At 38.3% G+C, this 20,160-nt stretch overlaps 1 protein-coding gene across 2 annotated transcripts in view; it reads left to right on the top strand.

The window, feature by feature from the left end:
- LOC113008852 (leucine-rich repeat-containing G-protein coupled receptor 5) overlaps positions 1-20,160 on the top strand; it is a 52,563-nt gene that overhangs the window by 12,215 nt on the left and 20,188 nt on the right. For both annotated transcript variants that reach the window (XM_026146686.1, XM_026146687.1), the window contains exons 2-6: positions 2,469-2,540; positions 4,458-4,529; positions 6,691-6,762; positions 14,711-14,926; positions 16,294-16,365. In XM_026146686.1, coding sequence (XP_026002471.1) covers positions 2,469-2,540; positions 4,458-4,529; positions 6,691-6,762; positions 14,711-14,926; positions 16,294-16,365 — 504 coding nt within the window. The remainder of the gene's footprint in view (positions 1-2,468; positions 2,541-4,457; positions 4,530-6,690; positions 6,763-14,710; positions 14,927-16,293; positions 16,366-20,160) is intronic.

Genomic DNA, 20,160 nt, shown 5'->3' on the forward strand with positions numbered 1-20,160 from the left:
ACTAATGAACAGCCCGGTGTGTTGAAGCACGCTCACACGCAGCCTACACGACTACATATTTATCTTTATGAATGAATGAGTGAATGAAATGTGCTGGTGTTTTTGTGAGCGGCAGTAAAAGCCAATCAGCCATAACGGCGTTAGTCTGCTCAAGAGTAAAGGAGCATTCTGCTAAAATAAAGCTAAACAGAGGCGCTCTGTGTGTGTCTGTCTGTGCGACCAGACTACCTGTGGACACACATTAACAGGTTTTATGGAGTGTTGAGAAAGTTCCTTAACAACCGGTGTATTCAACCTGCAGACACACCCTCTCTCTCTCTGTGTGTGTGTGTGTTAAAGACAGAGACAGTCTGTCTCGGCTTCCTTTCAGACCCGAGCCCTCCTGGAAAGACGCTACCTGCCGATAGTTATCAGAGAGCAGAAAATAGACGGTTCAGATAAGAGAAGAAAAGAAAGGAGGAAGAACGTCATGGCTGCACACAAACACAACATACAACAAACGGTGTCCCTGCAGCCAATCACAAGCACCGATGTCGGCTTGTTTTGACTTTGCTTTTGAGCCGTGGAGCCATAAAAGTTCCAAAAATATTCACGACAGCGCCCCAAACGTGAATTGTCGAGCAAAAAAATTAATAAATAAAAAATTAACCAACATGCTGATGATTTTTTTTCTGTTTCTGCAGCCTTGCTAGTAAACAGATGAGATCACATTCCTGACATAGTGTTGAGGTGTGTGGATGCACAGGTGTGTATGCGTGGGTTATGATAGTGATGTAGTGTGTGGGGTTTTTTTTCGGTTGTTTGTTTGTTTCTTTTTGGTAATTCTGTGAATGCGCTGTGTCCTTATAATCAGATTGTTTCACTTGTAGTCATTTGCTGCTCTTTGTAAAAAATCTTTAATTTAATTGTAATTTATTTTTCTGTGTTCAGTTTTCATCTGTTTACAATTATTTTGTAACTTAATGGATGATTTTCCACTTTATGCGGTAGCTTTTCTCTTTCAGAATGCCCCAAATGTTTTTTTTTATCAGCCTTTGTGTTTGTTTATTTATTCATTTATTTTATTTTCAGGTCCATTTCACTCAAAGAAAATACTTTTACTGGAGGCTTGTTTTATGGTATTGGTGTTTGGACAAAAACTTTAATTAAGACTTCATAACATCTGTGTGTGGGTGAAATATTTTGACTCGCCAATTTAAATTTAATTAAAGTCTAAAACTACATCTTCATTAAAGTCTGAAGTCACTTCTCCAGGCTCAGGCTGAAAGTTGCTTGGATGAGGGATGAAGTGTTTCTCCCACTGAAATTTGTGTTCAGGTGAACTGAATCAACCTCCTTGGATTTCCTTACCTGGGTTATTCATCACGCGTCAAGAGATTAAAAGTTATTGATATTAACTTAACAAAATAGCTTTAGCAAACACGAGTTAAAGCAGCTAGCAAGCGGTTGGACTAAAGCTTTGTCTGAGAGTGTTTATTTAACTGCAGCGCATAAATCTGAAGATCAGAATACAGAGACCATTACTGTAGATTTCTGTGAGTCTTTTTTAGTGGGAAACAACACAGATCTGTGTACAAATCAGAGCTGCACTAGTGATTCAAAGTTCTTGAGCTAAGATAACGTGAAGGAACATGGAAGATAAAAGTGTTTGAGTTTGGCTGAGGTCACTGTGAGCAAGCGTGAAGGAGGGAAACCTGCTCCTTTCTTTCCTCCGGCTCTCCTGCTTTCAGTGTTTCCAGTAATTTCTACTCCTGTCTTGTTTCTCACTCAGGTGTGTGTTGACTCATTCCTTTCACCGGCCTTAAAAGAGGCGGGAAGTCCTGCATGGGTGTGTTTATGTGCTTGTATGTCTAACTCTGTGCATAGGAAACCGCTACACTCATGTCCACCTCGTTTTTACCCTGAACTCTGCTAGACTGGATTTGTGTGATTGAAATTGCAAAATAATCCTTTTTAATCTTATATTGGGCCTTCGTGCAGCCCTTCTGTTCATATCTTCTGTCTGAAGCGATTTGTTTTAGTGCTTCCTATTAAAGCCATCATTTTTCTGATTGGCTCCCCTACATTAACAGCGGGACATTAGTTTGGGTTCAGCATGAGGGGTCTTCACAAATGTGGAAATATATGCGTAACGGGGCTCCCAGAGGTTGTCAGACTAAATGTTTTTACGTGCGAAGGCTGTTGAATGGTTCCTGTGTCTGAGCATAAACAGGTCTCTGTGGTTCTTTAATAATTCATAAGTCTAAATAATTCTGTTTATTTTCAATGTGTGTCATTATTTTTACAGTCAACACTGATTCATTAATATGTATTGGATGACTTTTTATTAGTTTATGCTCTGTTTTGTTTCTGTACTTACAAATCCAGGTGTGTCAGTCACGTCTGAGCCAAAAGGTCAGATGTGACTGACTAAAGCTAAAGATAGAGCGACACTAACAGTCTCTCTCTCTCTCTCTGTGTCTCTGCAGTGATCTCAGTATGAATAATCTGACTGTGTTATCCAGCGGAGCTCTGTCCAACCTGCACTTCCTGGAGGAGCTGTGAGTCACACAAACACATGGTCATGTTTTCATCATTTCAGAGGGCCTTTACACAACCTGTACTTATTTCCTGAAGACTTACTTGAAGTCAGTGTAGACTCAGAAGAAGTCTTGCCATTTCGAAACAATGGAGAAGATTCAGCATATATCACAGAGGTACAAGTGCAAGGTGACACGATGACACCGCTAATAGCTGCTTTAAAAGTAGAAGCCTCTCTAAAAATGGTCCAGAGGTGCACGAAAAGATGACCTTGAACCAACAATCAGGCTAACTTAAACCAGGCTTGTAGCTTTTAAGAACCTGTTCTCAGAATCTCCTCTCCACACCTTGTATATGTTTTCTTCTTTATCATCCTTCAAGTCTCCACACATGATCAGATATCTTACGAACTCTTGTTGGTGGGCGATGGACTGAGATGGATGAAAGTGAGGGTGTCTGAGCGGGCGTTGAGCTCATGTATCTGTGAGGAGATGATATGTAATCCCATCTCTCCTCACCTAGCAGCCGCCACGTCCTGTACGAACATTTCCTTAAAGCTGGGGAGCCGAGAGACAGCGAGGCTGACCTCACAGGGACCTGAACATGACTCTGACTGCTGTTATGCTCTGCTGCCAGCTGTATGTGTCTGTGTGTGTGTGTGATATTTGTCACCGCAGCGTGAGAAACGTCACTGCGGCGATAGGACACCGCACAGATGCATGCTGGGTGTAGGCAGACTGGCTGAACTTTGTGTGGCCCCTGAAAAACATACAGACCTACAGGACCCACTGTGGGTCAGTGTTTTGCTGTTGGTTTGAAATGAAAGCACCGTGTGTGCTGGAAACACGGATCCCCAAACACACCTGATGTCTGACTGTCAACTTGTCTAAAAGATGCGAGTGCGAGTCTTAAAGCTAAACTTGTGAGTTTTTGGAAACAAATTCATCAGTTCATCTTGCAGACTGTATCCAAGCAGCTCTAAATTTTAATTGCTTAGGAATGGCATCTTCTAAAGATGAGATAAGATGCTGTCATATTCAGCATATAAGATGTCATATTTTTGCATTAAACTCGGAAACGTTTCAAAATATTAAGATAAATGTTGGTTGCAGTAAACCCTGCAAGCTCAAGGATTTGCTGTTAACATCCTCACCTGGACTGTGTTCTGACGTCCCGTCTGAAGAAGTAAAACAACAAACAACAGGCTCATAATTGAGGAAATACCCACAGCGGAGTATGAGTTCTACATTAGGAATGAAAAGGATTTTTTTTTTCATTATTATTATTCATTTTGAGAATAAATCCAAAATTTTGAGATTAAAGTTGAAATGGTATTTTGTAGAGAGTATAGCAGCCGTGGCAGCTGTTTGACTTGAAACAATTTTAACCTCCGTATTCCCACTTTATTCTCAACATGAACAATAATAATTTATCTTAAAACAATGTTCTTAATGTCTAATACTCCTTTGTAAATGCCTCCACCTACAACAGCAAGCACCAAAAGCACTAAGGACCCACTGCCAAAGTGTAAAAGAATAGTAAAAGCCCTCTTTTTGAGACACTTTGTTAGCATGAATGCAGCAGCTTTGATTGGTTGGCCCATCTCTGATGGGGGTGGACACGCTGAAAGGTGATGGTGGCACTTCATCTGAAGTTTACTTGGAACACTGAAGAGGACACCTTTTCTCATACTGGTACATGTTTCATTTTCATATTTGGAGGCTGTTTATAGGCTGACATGGTGCTTTGGGGTCACCCTGTGTAAAAGATATTCATGGCTGTACACAAAAAACATTCACTTTGGACTCCTCATAGAAACATTAAAAAATATTTTCCATTTGTAAACACATCCCTCGTTTAGTTCATTTTTATGCTAATTTGGCCAAAAATGATCTGAAGTCAGTAATGCTTATAATCTCTCTCTCTCTGTGTCTCAGGCGTTTGGCGGGAAATGATCTGACCTTCATCCCCAGAGGAGCGTTCACTGGCCTCTACAACCTCAAAGTGCTGTAAGTTCACACATATTTCCTCACTGGCATGATGCCTCAGCAAACATACACATTTTATGATTGTTATGTGAATATGTTCCTAAAAGAACATCCTGGTTAAACACTAAAAAAAAAACATTTATTGGTTTTTGGTGTTTAACCTAGACTGTTTAATCCCATTATACTGTCTCTGCTGGGCTATTTTTACTGGGCTTTTCTCTACCTGTATTAAGATCTGTTCCTTCAAACTTGATCTTGACCTTTAAACGTCCTTTGAATTTGTAAAGATTGGCCAAGATGCATCAGAGAGCTTTATTGTCATTGTGCAAGCAGTGAAACTTCACTGGAGACTTCACACATGTTCAAAGATAAATGGGACTGGAGTAAGATAAGAGCTGTATACGGTTTACATCGGGGTGCATAAAGCATCAGTGATAAAGGTGCGATCTAACAGATTACGATTGTTTAAAACTGATAAGGGTCCTCAGAAAGATAGCAACTCAACCCCACCCTCTCCACAACCCTCACCCACCTCCTACCCCCCGGACACACACACACACAAGCACGCACACAAACACTGGAATATTGTGTGGTATGTTTACTGGTGCTAATCATTCACAGAGACACTTTGAAGATTTCATGTGTGTCTCGGTTTAGTGCACAGTTTCTGCAGTTTGGAACAACACTTCTGTTCCCTGTTTACATTTTACACATTCGCTCGTACCAACACATTATTCTGTTGTCTTTCATTCTTCTCTCTGTTCATTTCTGGGTCAGTTAATTTTCTATTTTATTGATCTGTAAACATTGGGACTGTTGAACTCCTGTTATTGCAGCACTTTATAGTACTGTCTTTATAATATTTCTAAAAGCTACAATCATACACATTATTAGTCTTGAAACTTGGTATTTGGTAAAGCATTTTTCTACTCAAACTGAACACACAAAGGGCTTTTTAATTACAAGCCTCATTCACCCAATATCATACACATTCATGCAATTGTTTTTTTATGCCTATGCACCTTGACACACCCACTCACACGGATTAATCAGGGACAACTCAGGGGTCGATATCTTGTCCAAAAAGACTTTGACATGCTGGCTGAAGTAACTAGAGATTAAACATCTCACCTTCTGATTGAGAGAGACCCGCTCTTCCTCCTGAGCCACAGCTGGCTGTGTTTTATGAATGGACGTTTCACATTTTTTGTTTTATTGTTAGACTTCATAAAATAATTGGGATTGACCAACACAGAAAGAAAGCAAGAAAATAAGTTTCCAGGTAACACAGAAACTTCTAAAAGATTTACAAAACAAATTCTGTAATAAATGGAGTTCCACAGGGTTGTGCACTAGGGCCTATTATATTTTCATGGGCCAGTAACTTCTACAATCTAAAGAGCCATTTTGAGCTAATTATTTTGTCCCCAAAATCTGTAGGGAGCCTCAAAATATATTTGAGTCTTGTATTGAAGCCAACACAACATGTCAATATTACTATTAAGTATAAACATCTTTGTATTCATAGAATTATTTGGTACTTTACAGATATTTATCTGGTATTAAACTTTTTTAATACTTTACTTAGTATATAGTATACTTTAAATACTTTTTCATTTCATTAACATCATGTTTATTGTTGCACTTAATGGGTTTTGATCTAAAAGAACATAACCTATCAACATAAAAAAAAATATGCAAGCATATACAGGCCAAAACAGAGTAAGCAGTCTATTTTTAGTCACTCTGCAACCAGGAGCATTGGCAGTGAAAGCTGCAGTTTTGAAAGGCATAGACAATATTTTAGATAACACAGAATACATGTTTGTTTGCTATGCAGATGACACCCAGGTATGTTTATCTATGAAGTCTGATTTATTACTTAATATACAAACATGTCTTGAAGAAAAGGAGGATATATCCTTTAACAAACCAATATTATAAACTAAAATATTTTTTTAAAAATCACAACACAACACAGACAAGTATAAAAATAGTTATTCACCACTTTTAATCTATTTCCTTAATTTCCAGACTTTATGCTAAGATTACTGGCTTCTGATTATCCTGTAGATATACATGCGACTCTAGTATTTCCCAAAATGTGGTCCTTGTAAACCATCTTTGTGTTGTTTTGTTGCGTTTAACACTTTTTGTTAAAGTTTTGATTGCGTTTTTACAGGATGCTTCAAAACAACCAGTTGAGATCTGTTCCTGCTGAAGCCTTCAACAACCTGCACAACCTGCAGTCACTGTGAGTCACATTTCACTTTGGGTTTTTTTAGTTTCGTGTATTATATTATGTTAATTCTTACTTTATATATATATACCATGCCATTTTACTGACCACACATTTTAGCTTTTATTAATACTGTGTATTATTTTAGTTTCTCTTAAATTCCTTTGTGTGCTATAATCATTTGTCTTATGTAAACCTAATTTTGCATCTATGCTTAATATAACTATACCTTTAACCTAACTTTAACCCCAAGTTAAACTATACCCTCTGTCTTTGTGCTATTGATGTATCTTATGGGAACATTTGTTAAAACATGGTTTTAACATATTCCTCAGCACATATGTTTTTATGTGCTGAGGAAGGCAACCTCTGTCCTGTTGTGCTCAGATCATCCTCTCTTTAATGATTTTCAACTGCTTCCATCAGGTCGTCGTTATAAAGTGCCTGCAGTGAAGACAAAGAGACATAGATTGTCTTTTGTACCTACTGCTATTATCATAGTTAATAACACTAAACCATAAGTGTTGTTGCCATTGCACATTGTACTTTTTTGATGAAAAATCTAGGTTGTTTTCTCAGGCTTATATTATATTATATTATATTATATTATATTATATTATATTATATTATATTATATTATATTATATTATATTATATTATTTTGGAGTGTGTATGTGATGTGTTGGTTGTCTGTTTGTTTGTTTGTACGGACATACTGCAAATCAATTTCCCGTTAGGGACAATAAAGTTACCAATAACCAATAATAAGTCCATGCGATATTAAAATGGCTTAATTTTCCTACAAAAAATGAATAATACACATATAGACACACTAATCCAGCGGTCCTCAACCCAAGTCGTTTGGTACCGGGCCGCGAGAGTTGAGTTTTCAGAGTTTTTATCTGTTTTAATTGTTATTTTTTTATCGTTTTTGTTGTTAACCCTTTAAACCCTAACCCATCACGGGTGACGGTTAGCATTTTCAGCAAGGATGGGCAACTCCAGGCCCCGAGGGCCGGTGTCCTGCTGGTTTTAGATCTCACCCTGGGTCAACACACCTGAATCAAATGAGTAGTTCATTACCAGGCCTCTGGGGAACTTCAAGACATGTTGCGGAGGTAATTTAGCCATTTGAATCAGCTGTGTTAGATCAAGGACACATCTAAGGCTACGTTCACATTGCAGGTCTTAATGCTCAATTCCGATTTTTTGATCAAATCCGATTTTTTTGTCTGCTCGTTCACACTATAAATAAAATGCGACAGCAAACGCGCTCTAGTGTGAACGCTCAAAGCGGCCCGCATGCGCAAAAGAAGACGTCACACACAACGAACTCCGTTTATACCCTGAGCAAACTATATTGTTTGACTGATGACCGTTAATATAAAGACTTCCGACTTTACGTTTCCCAATTTTTGCTTTAAGTTATTTTGTTATTTACATAATAATGTAAATAACCTAATAATTATCCTTATTGCTGTTTTAGAGGAGCAGTGCTTCAAAGGATAGTTGCAGATTTCTGTCAGAATCTGCAGATTATACAGAACAAATAAAATGTTCACGTTTCTCCAACGTTGTCTTCCCAACAGTTTCACTGACATCTACACTGGATGGCCAGGAAGCGTTCGCGATGTCTTCTCCGGCGCTGATAATTGGCGTCTGTCTTGTGTCAGTGACGTAAAAGACGGATTTAATGCGACATGACCATTCACACAGCAGTCGCTTTCTGAAACATCGGATATGTATCGAATTCAGTACCACATACGAAAGTGACCCAGATCGGATGTGAAAATATCGGATTTGTGCCGTTCACACTGTCATACCATTATCGGATATGGGTCGCATAGGGTCAAAAAAATCGGATTTGATGCGCTTTCGCCTGCAGTGTGAACGTAGCCTTTAGCCTGCAGGACATCTGCTCATAAGGCCTGGAGTTGTCTTCCCCTGGTTTAAAGGGTAAATTAGGTCAGGGTTTGAAGGGTTAACTCGGTTTCCCTGGGTCTTTGAATGTGTTATGAAAAGAGATGGGCAGTAACGCGTAACGTGTTACTGTAATCCGATTACTTTTTTCAAGTAATGTAAGGGATTACTATTGCAAAAAAAGGTAATTAGATTACTGTTACTTTCCCGTAAGCACGCCGCGTTACTGCATTACTAAAACTGTGATTTTTTTTGCAAGAGTGACAATGACGTAAGCGAGTACGACATTCGTGGAAACAGCTGTGTGCAGATAAACAATGGATCATATATCGAGTGCGGGAGAGAGTATGAGCGTGCAGTGTTTAAAGCGTGGAAGTACTGACCTTACTTTGAGTTTGATTCCGTAAAAAGTGACAAAAACATTAGCGTCCGCTGTTCACTGCGTGGGAAGAAAACTTATTTTTACAGCGAAAAAACCCTTAACTTCCAAGCAAGCACCGAGTGCGCTACGACGGAATGTGAAATTCATAGACAAACTCGCAGATTCTTCCACTGACTGCTGCGGCACATCTGCACCAGGGTAATCCTCTGCCTGCTATACAGGTGAAAATAGAGCAACAGGACCACTGAGTCTTTGATATTTTCTGCTGTGTTTTACTTGCATCTATTTGAAAGACTGAGTGTAAACACAAAAAAATATTTTATTTTATGTGCTGGGATGTACAGAAAATAGGTTTAAATGTTAAACAAATTTCTTCCAGTCAGAGAATGTTGCATATAATTGAATTTTTGCTTGATGCATAAAGTTAAAAGATTAAAACTAATAAAACAAGTTTTAAAAAGGGACCTTTCCATTTGATTACATTTTATATGATGGATTATGCAGTAAAAGTAGAATTGGGCTGAATGATTTCTTTATTACCTATTCAGGTTGTAAATCGTGTTTTTAAAAAGTAACTAAGTAACTAACAATTAATTACTTTTGAAAATAAGTAATCAGTAAAGTAACAGGATTACTTTTTGGGGGAAGTAATCAGTGATTAGTTACTGATAACCTTTTTCAATTAACTTGACCAACACTGGTGATGAATAAATCTTCTTTTTTTTGCTACCAGTACTGGTTTCATTTTGTTGTATTTATCCGCGACAGCTTAAAGGTATAAACCGGTCTGTAGCGCAAAAAAGGGAGCGCTGCACTAATCCCTTCGTTTCATTTTACTCTTTGGTGGAAAGGAATCTGTCTCACACACACGGCTCAGTATATTAATGTATGTAGTGCAGCGAGTGTGTTCTCTGAGCCTGATAACACACAGTAATTATACTGAAACTGTACCTCTCTCTCGTTGTGTGTGTGTGTGTGTGTGTGTGTGTGTGTGTGTGTGTGTGTGTGTGTGTGTGTGTGTGTGTGTTTGGGGGGGGGGGGAGATAAGGGTATAAGAATGGAGACGTCTGAGTCTTTCTTTTGGTCTAAGGTCTCTCTCATTTATCTAATGGACAATTATGTGAAGTCCCATCCTTCTCTTCTCTCTCCATGTGAACAGAGGAACTACTGTTAGGATGAACATACAGTCAGCTCTCTCTTTATATCTACAGATCTTGCATGTTTATGTTGCACAGCCTGCAAAAGAGCTGTGAGTTTTCTGCCTGAACTCAAGACAGCAAAAGTCAGTAAAAGGGAACTGAATGATATTCAACTGGTCAATTAGTAAATTAAGACCAGACCCTTAGACATCTCTGTGCCAATATCTCAAATATCCCCACACCCAATCAGTCAATCACTGAGTTTAATCTGAGCATGTAGCATTAGCAGAATTATCATTTATCCTATATGCAACATCTATATCTGAATCAAACTTCCCTGATTCAGAGCACAAATCAACAGGTGTTAAAGGTAAAATGTTCCATATTGGGAAATATTAAAACACTGTCTATCAGATTTTATTCATATTATAAAAAACAGGAAAAGCTATACCAAGTATTTATGTATTATAATATTCAAATAAGTTGTATTTATATAGTGCTAAACACAACAAATGTTGCCTCAGCCCCTAAATTGTTGTGTAAAGAGGAAACCCCAACAATCAGATGACTCAGTTTATGAGCAAGCACTTGGCAACAGTGAGAAGGCAAAACTCCCTTTTAACAGGAAGAAATCTCTTACAGAACAATGCTTAAGAAGGAGCAGCCATCTGCAACCAGCTGGGGTGAGGGGAAGGAAACAGAACAAAAGACACACTGTGAAAGAGAGCCAGAATTTAAAATGAATTAGGTAATGATTAAACAGTGGTGTATAAACTCATGAAGAGTGAAAACAGATGAGTGAAGAAGAAGTGGTCAGTGTCTATTGCAGCGTAACTAAGAGAGGGTTCAGGGTCACCTGATCCAGCTCTACCTAACAACCTCTCTTTGAGCAACACAGTTAAAAATCAAACAGGGTGGTAAGACTGAAAAAAATGTTTTGATGCTGTAACATGTGTATAGAAGTTAATTAACACATAAACAAGACACAAACAAATTAAAATGGACCTTTAAATGCTTCAGTTCAAATAATTAAGCAATTATTTTTGCGTCTTTGCATTGTTTAATACCACTGCCTAACAAATGTTCAGTCACTCACTTATTAAGGCTTATTGTTTTAATTTTCCTGCTTTTTGAGAGCTATGCCTTTGTCCGACTCACAAAATCCACACAATCACATGAGTAATAAGTGTGGTCATTAAAATACCTTCATTTGACCTGAGAGCCGAGAGGCTGGTTGAGTGGTGCTTGAGCAGCCTGCCGATCATTCCTTTGCTGCTGGTCAAACACTTGATTTCTAATGTTCCTCTTGAACAGACAGTGAAGTGAAGCCTTCAGTTTTGCATTTTGAGTCTCTAAACATAGAGCTTTTATTGTGCATCTCAAAAAGTAGATGTTTTCTGTTATTATGTGAATAATTTAATAATAATTTAATCAGTAAAGAGAGTTATTAGTTCTAAAGTGTCTTAATTATGTAACTATAATGCCGCATTAAGTTAAAAATTGCAGAAAGGATGGCTGGGTTTTTTGTACTTTTTATTAAAAATGAGAAATTAGTATGTTATCTGCAGAGCAGGGCCCTATTTCAGGAAGCCGGTTTAGAAAACTCAGAGTGAAAAACGATACTCAGGGTTGAGTAACCCCGAACTGTCCAACTCGGAATATTCGGATTCAGAAAGGCTGATAACAATTAGTTCAGTCAACGCGGAGTTGCTTTAACCCCAAGTTAAAGCACGAGGATACATAAAGCCCTGATTAGTGGAGCACAGATTAAGCGAGTCACCATGGAGACGGAGGGAAAGAAGGCGCGGTCAATGTATTTTACAGCACTTGAGGCCGAAATTCTGATGGCAGTATATGCCGATAACATGCAAATTTTGCGGAAAAAAAGTAACACAGCCTCAGCTGCAAAAGAAAGGGAGCATGCATGGCAAAACATAGCCGACAGAGTCAATGCGTGAGTGTTAATTTAAACATTGATCTAGGGATTTCCACCCATTTAACACGTTATTTTATTATATTTTATTTTATTTTATATTTTATACATTTTATTTTGTGATGTGACGTGAGCACAGGTGCAACCCAACAGGCCCCAAACGTTCCTGGCAGCAAGTAAAAATGAAATATAAAAATATAGTCCAAACAGGTAAGGTGTAATTGTATCATGAGCCATAGTGCTTGGTCTGTTTGTCCCATGTAAATCAATTGCAGTTAGAGGCTACATTAATTTCCCCTCTGTAAGCACTTATTGAAATTATCTGAGCACATTACAAGTACATATTTGCTTACTCTGTATGCTCAAATGTGACCCGTTATAGCCAACAGAAAAAAAAGCGGAGGCCCGAAAAACAGGTGGAGGTCCTCCACCACCACCACTCACAGAGGCTGAGCAGTTGGCTTCCATATTTGTGATAATGTTGGCAGCATCACATATGATCTTCACAGTGCAGAGAACACAAATTAGCATCCATTACTATAATGAAATAATTTGTTAGTTTGAAATGCTACAGGGAACTATGTATCTGTACATTAATGCTGTGGAAAGACTTCCTGTTCACATAGTCTCCTTCATTTACTGAAGGAGCAATGATTGGAATGTGAGTGCCATCTATACAGCCAATCACGCCTGGGAACCGTGAGAATAAATGTAAAATTTAAGTAGTAGTTCAAGTATCACCACATCATGAATTAAGTTCTGTTCATCCTGCTACCTGCAATTTTGTGGCATCCCTCTTTGATAAATCTTGTGGGTCTATGACCGGGGAACACCACAGACGAGTACAGGAGACGTTTCAGTGCAACTGTAACATTCCTGACTGCCCGACAGACGGTAGCCTTGGAAACGTGCTCAGCGTAACCAATATTATACAGAAAGCTCCCGTTTGCAAAAAACCGAAGTGCAATACAAATAATATGTAATGAACTGAGAGCATGTCCGCGATGTGTCACATGAGCAATATTAGGCCTGAGGATGTTATTCAAATAAATTATAGATTGTGCTGAAAAACGGTAACGTTCACACAGGAAATCATCAGGAAATGATAAAATGTCCAAACGCTCTCTGATCACTCTCTCCCAGCGGAGAGCTCTGCGGAGAATTTGGGCTTCACGATCTACTGGCTCTTCAAGGAAGGGACACGCCATGTCTGACACTTCCTACAGTCAGGTTTCTGACAAAGAGGCGGAGAACGTCAGGGTTAGTTGAAGTAAACCTGCTAGGGGGCAGGTTAGCTTCACGGAGTGTGTCGTCATAGTAACTCACTCAGAATTAATCTAAACTCGCTTTGTGAAACCAAAAACCCAGAGTTTTCGTTAACCCAGGGTATACTTACTCAGAGTTTGCACTAAACCGGCTTCCTGAAATAGGGCCCAGAAGTCGAAGGTTCCATCACTAAATTTAGTCTTTGTTTTTGTTTTGTTGTTGTTTTGTTTTGGGGTTTTGTTTTTTTTTACCATTTTTTTTAGTAACTGCACTTTTTTGTACTGTATGTTGTTAGTTTAAAGAAAAAGAAAACTCTTCAATTTAAAAGGCTGTTTATTAATTTTTATGTTTCTACAGTTGAATCAGAAACGTTGCTAGATTTCTAAATACCTCCAAACAGAAAATTTAATTTTGGAGCCAACCCTAAATCTTGTCCCTAATTTATTGATTAAACCAATCTGGGAATCGTCCCAGTCTCTGGGGATAATGGCCAATAGTTTAAGATTTCTGATGTTTCTATCTGATATCTGGAGCTAGCTAGCCATCCTTTCCTATGTGCAAATATTATAGGATCATCGGGTTTTGAAATTACCTCTCGTTTACTGGCAAAGAGCAAAAAACTTTTAGTACCAAAAATCTTACATTCTGCATATTATATACAGTTATGTGTTTGCACCAACCTGACTCATTGGCAATATGTATACAGAATTGCTCAGTGAAACTTTTTTTTTCCCGCCTGTCCCGTTTGGTTCTTTTGCCATCAGAATTATTGTCTAAAGGTAAAGAAAGATGCCCAACAGATTTATTTTACCAAATGGATCATCCCGGCCTTGCTGTATTGGTCTTTTTGATTCACCTTTGCTTTTATTGTTTATTTTATTTTATTTTCACTTGCTACACATGGGACAGACTTGACTGGGGGAAAGAAAAGGGAGAAAGAAAGAGGGAAAGAAAAACAGCAGGCAAGAGGAACGGTGATGAAGGGCAAAAAACAAAAACCAACAAAACAAACAGACAAAAAATACACATATCAATCACCTGGATCATCTGTTGAGAAAGAAAAAAGAGAGAGCAAGCAAAAAAAAAGAGCAATATAATAAACAACATCATCGTGATGATCTATGTGAATATAACAGTAAATATTGAATATTATTGTGCAGCACGTAGGATCGACAGCGCACAGTGTTTTTGAGGTAGGAGCTAAAATGGGTTTAGATTGTGTGTGTGAAACTGTGAAACGTCATAAATGCATTTACATATATATGTACACATAACTGTTTGCTTGAATGTACATTTAAATTCAGTGTGTATATCTCTTCATAGCCGACTGGACGCCAATCATATCTCTAGTGTTCCCGCTGGCTGTTTCTCTGGCCTGCGTTCACTCCGTCACCTCTGGCTGGATGATAACTCTCTGAGGGAGGTCCCAGTGGAGGCGCTGGGCGAGCTCCCTGCCCTGCAGGCCATGACACTTGCCCTCAACCACATCAGCCACATCCCCGACCATGCCTTCAGCAAGCTGGGCCGCCTGGTGGTGCTGTATGTATACACAACTTGGGTTATCCAGAGCAAACAAATAGAGTAGAATAGAGTAGAACACCTTATGTGACACTAGGGTTCCATTGAATAGAATAGAAATAGAATAGAATAGCCTTTATTGTCATTGTACAGAGTACAACGAAATTGGAGTGCCACTCCCTTGGTGCAAGTTTCAATAATAAATATAAATGTAAAATATAAAAAGTACAAAAAAACAATCGTAATTACTCAAACAATAGTATGTACAATATATACAGGATAGCCTGTACATTCCAACTATCTACAATGGTTGGAATGTTTACAGGACCGTCTTGGAGGACCAGTTAACTAATGGTGTTGGTAGTAGATTTGCTGTTAAACTAGGCTGGTTACCAATGAAAGGAGCTGGCTAAATTTGGTTTATTTATGAGTAAATCCAACAGTGGTTGTCCATAGCAAACATACCATACATTAGATTTAGGTAGATAGTTTATTAGTAGGCTATCTTACTTTGTTATTCTGTTATAATTGAGACATTTTTTAGCATAGATCCAGTAGCTGTAATCTCAGAAACTGATTTCTGAGATTTGTATATAAACATAAAGAATCTGTAGCAAAAGGGAGAAAAAGATTTTTCATGGTCAAATGGATTTCATTTATTTCCTGCTTGTAGTATGATTTTCATTTACCAATCAAGTTTAAGTCAGGCAAACACTCTGTGAGGAGATCAAAAGGAGAATCTCGTTTACCAAAATGATGGTGCGGTATAACCACCGACTACCATCTTACAACAGTTTAGCTTAAATTTGTTTTATCTTTTTAAAAATGTATCTATATATTTTAAAGTTGAAAATTTTGTAAATGAGTTAAATGATAAATAAAAATTCATTCTTTGCCCATATATCTGCTTCAGATTCAGAAAAATAGTTGTGTGTGGTGTAATTTAATTTAAACTCATTTCAAAAAGCTTAACTTAAGTTTACTGACCTTAAAACATCAGGGTTTAAATCAGATCTATTCTTCATATGCAGGCTTACAGAAACTCTTTTCCACTTTTTGGGTAGTGTTTTTGTTTTTATCTGTGTGTGTTTTTGTTAGGAGCATTAAGTTCAACCGTGGAAGCGACTGTCCCCGTCCGTCTGTATTAGCTCCTTAATAACATGCAAGCTCTCTGTTTGTGTGATGGCATTCAGCGCGGCAGCATTGAAGTCTGCTGTCATTCCTTTTGTCCAATCGGTTTGAAGCTAATTTGCATGAAATTACCAAAAGAAAAAAACCTTCTTGAGAGACTCCTGGGCCCCTTTGAAAGAACGCACACACACACGCACACACACACAGTCTTTGTCTGCTTCATTAGTCCATCAGTCTCTCGCTCTCTCTCTCCCCAGGCATCTCAACAACAATAGGATCGTTTCCATGGGACCGAACTGCTTCCACGGACTCCACAGTTTGGAGACGCTGTGAGTTTCTGTGTGTGCGCTCGTGTGAGTGCGTGTGAGCAGGAGTTGGAGCAGTCAGGGTTGAGTTGGGGTCAGGGTGAAGGGTTAGGAGATGAGAGAGCCTTAATTTTTACATTTGTAGAGGATCCTTAATGGGATTTATGTTCAAAGAACCTGCACTGATTTGGAGGAATCTTTTTTCTTTCTTTTCAAGAGTTTCATCTTTAGCCTACCTTAGCACAAAGATATAAGGAAACAAAGAGAAAGTACCAGCAAAGCTCCAGAGAAAGCCTTAAAGAGCAATGTTAGCACTGCTCTTTAGCGTACATATTTTATTTTGATGTGGTAAGGCAAGCTATGGTAAGACTGTAAAACTGCCGACAGTTCAGATCTGTGGCTTTGAAGAGAATAAACACCTTGATGATCTTTTTTTGATAAGTTGGAGCCCACATCTAGTTTGAAAATTATGCACTCCATCCCTGCATTTATTTCAGTTTGCAAAGGCATTCAGTGGGCTGGACTGGATTACGCCAAATTCTGACTATCAGGAGAAAGTTTGAGATCCCTGCAGTAAGTAATAAATAAACGTTAAACGAAGAAAAAAAACAATTGATAAATCTGATACATTTATTTTTTTAATGTTGTTTTCTGTCATATATGTATATTCAGGCTCAATGTATATAATGGCACTTTACAGTGGCCCTGTGAGATCAACTGCAATGCAACACCAGCAAATAGAAAAAGGCTGCAAAAACACGTAAAACACAACGTGTTGACGTTTCTTCATGTTTGTTCTTGATTTCTTAAGTTGCAGTCTGTTTGATGAGCCGTCATATTTATTTTGTTCAACTTAGTAAACAATCCAAATTATAGACACCAAGGAGACAGGTCAGTCAGGCTGATGGAAAAAATAAAGAATCTGGAGCTTTCAGATAAACAATAAGATCCACACAATGGAAAAACATCAATTTTCTTTCCTTTATCCAACTCAGGGTCATTGGAGGGCTCAAGAAACTCGAGAGCAAGAATTGATGATGAAGACAAAGATTGAGGGAGAAACTCAATAAAGACCGTGAGCAGGGTGGGAAAAGAACAAAGGAAGGAAGTAAAAACATGAAAGGCTGCTGACTTTCAAAATAAAGGCAGAAATTAACTAATACAGGGAGGAAGACTAAAAATAGGCTGTAAAAACCTCACCTTTATCACAGAAGTTAGACGCTTTTTTTAGATTTATATTCTATTTTGTCATAAACATATTTTTTACAACCAACTTGTCCAAGATCAAAACATCTATTTGTGTCATTTGTAGGTATATTATTAATATACAGTACAGTTTACTGATGGCTAGCAGCATCATGAGCTCCACATACAGCTGATTTTAAAAGTTCTAAAAAATGGCGCGTGCTTGAACAGAAACACATGTGGGAATTTTCTGAGAAATGCTCGCTCTTAAAATGATCATCAATCTTATTTTATCCATTAGCAATCCAAGCCAGTACACGCTTTATGGCGAGATACCAGTTGTTTCTGCCGTCACCAGTAAGCATTTTACATGGAAATATTAAATGGAGACAGAGCAGATTAACCTGTGTGTGTGTGTGTTTATGTTGTGTGTGTGCGTATAATCTGAGGAATGTGTGTGTGGATAGAAATGTTTCTGTTTTCTCAGTCAACCAGAGAAGCAGGTTTAAACACACAAACATACACGGACTTCATTTGGAAATACTTCTGTGTGCGCTTAGCTGGCTCTGTGTGTGGCCTGGGCTGTATGCTAATCATAATTACTATTCATGCACACACACATTCATGGGCAGCATGTGTTTGTGTGTGTATGCGTGTTGGGAGGCTGTGTACCTGTATGATGAGCAATAATAAACCAGAGCAGAGACTCGTGTTCATCTGAAGCTACAAACACAGACAGAGAGGGACCAGGAAAACGGATATGAGAGCAGAAAAAAAATTAATGCAACCAAGCTCTGATCAGACCTAAAGGAAAACACATCCGACTTGTGGAAGAACATTCTTTCATGTTTCATGTAGGCCTCCTCCCTTTTGGCCAAATTAAGATTTTCTGGTTCCAGTAAGTGACGGAAACAGTGGTGAACAGAAGACCAAAATCCAGCTCTCAAAACATCTCCACACAAACCTTTGAGACTGTTTGTGGGTAACATGACCCAACCCACAAAAATAAAAACCACCATGCTGACTGACACCTGACAGTCAAGATAATGAGCCATAGCATGTTCTTAATTATTTTCAGTAGAGAAAGTAATATATGTCAATGAAAACCAAGTCTTAAGGGATCAGTTGGGTTTATTTCCACCTGCTGTATTTCCCATTCATTGGGTCTGTCTTTGAACTCTTCAAGTTCACTGGCTAAGGTTTATCACTCTGTGTGCAGAGCTCACCATTCCCACTGTAAAGGTGTTTATCCAAGAGCCAACCATTCCAGTACAGACTATCTAAAAATGATAATATCCAAAGCTTGCGTCGAGCATGGCTGATGTTCCTAATCCAGATTTGATAATGGTCGTCCATCCATCCATCCATCCATTTTTTTCCCATTTATTCATTGGGTTGGAGCTTATCCCAGTTGTCATAGGGCAGCAGATGCCTAAAATCTTGAGCTGACTTTCATTAACAAAATTGTCCTAAATTAGAGTTAGCCTTAATGCCTATGATGACTCATAACCTCTCACAGGATTTTTAGCACAGCCTTTAGTCCAAGTTTTGACCGATCATATCCCAGATTAATATTTCCAACGTAATCGTTCTTGCCCCTGATGTTACGCTTCAAAACATTGAGAGTTAACATTACAAATTTGACTCAATATTTCCTGTTTAGAGGATAAATAGATTAGCTTACTAAGTGTAGCAAGCATTAGCAAGGCTGGGGCTAATCATGCTAACTGATGTGCATCTATAACGCTATAAATCAAAGTACAAAGTAATAAAAGAAAACACTTGTTACATGGACATGGAAGACACAATTATTCGGAGGCAGAATTTAAGCTAAAATGATATTTGATTACTATTTACTATTTAATGTAACAAATTATTTGCTTAACTTCAAGGCAAAGGTTTATTAATTTTCCTATCTCTGTAAATACATTCATTACAAAAAACCGAATCATTACATCAAAACTAAAGTAATCTATGAGAGACAGAAACAAGAAGGCTTGATACAAACCCAGCCACAAATCCAAAAATCCTAACCTGATTGTAGATGTCTGAAAAATCTCTCATCCAATCCCAAACGTCCAAGCTCCATCAATAATAACCTTGGAAAACAGAAAGCATACCAGTTATTGTTGTTCCTGATCGTCCCCCGGACACACACATGTACTCACACACTCAGAACCAGACGGAAGCAATTTCAATTTAATGGTATTTTTCACAATGTGGCAGCTTCATTCCACACACAGTGTGTATAATAGCCACCTGCATCCCAGAGATGGATGAGAGAACCTAATTGAAGCCATGTGTGGACTTGAAGAATGCTCTAGTCTCTGCTGGTGATGAAAGAAAAGAGCAAAAGAGGGAGGCACAGTTAAATGTTTCTTTAATAAACTCAAAAGACGGGGAAAAAAAGATTAAGCTAAACATCAAACTTAAAACCCAAACATTTACGTGAAACACTTTTCTAATATAAAGCTGACATTCCCACAGCTACTTAAAAACTGCTTTTTTGTAATAGAACTAACATAATTCCCAGTGTAGAGCTGGTTTTCTAAATGTGAAGCAGTTACCAGTCTGGAGATGAAATTTCCAGTTTAGATTATTGGTGTGACTTTGGTGCTATTTGCTTCCCAACAT

This window comes from Astatotilapia calliptera, chromosome 17 (assembly GCF_900246225.1).
Source record: "Astatotilapia calliptera chromosome 17, fAstCal1.2, whole genome shotgun sequence".
Classification (NCBI taxonomy): Eukaryota; Metazoa; Chordata; class Actinopteri; order Cichliformes; family Cichlidae; genus Astatotilapia; species Astatotilapia calliptera.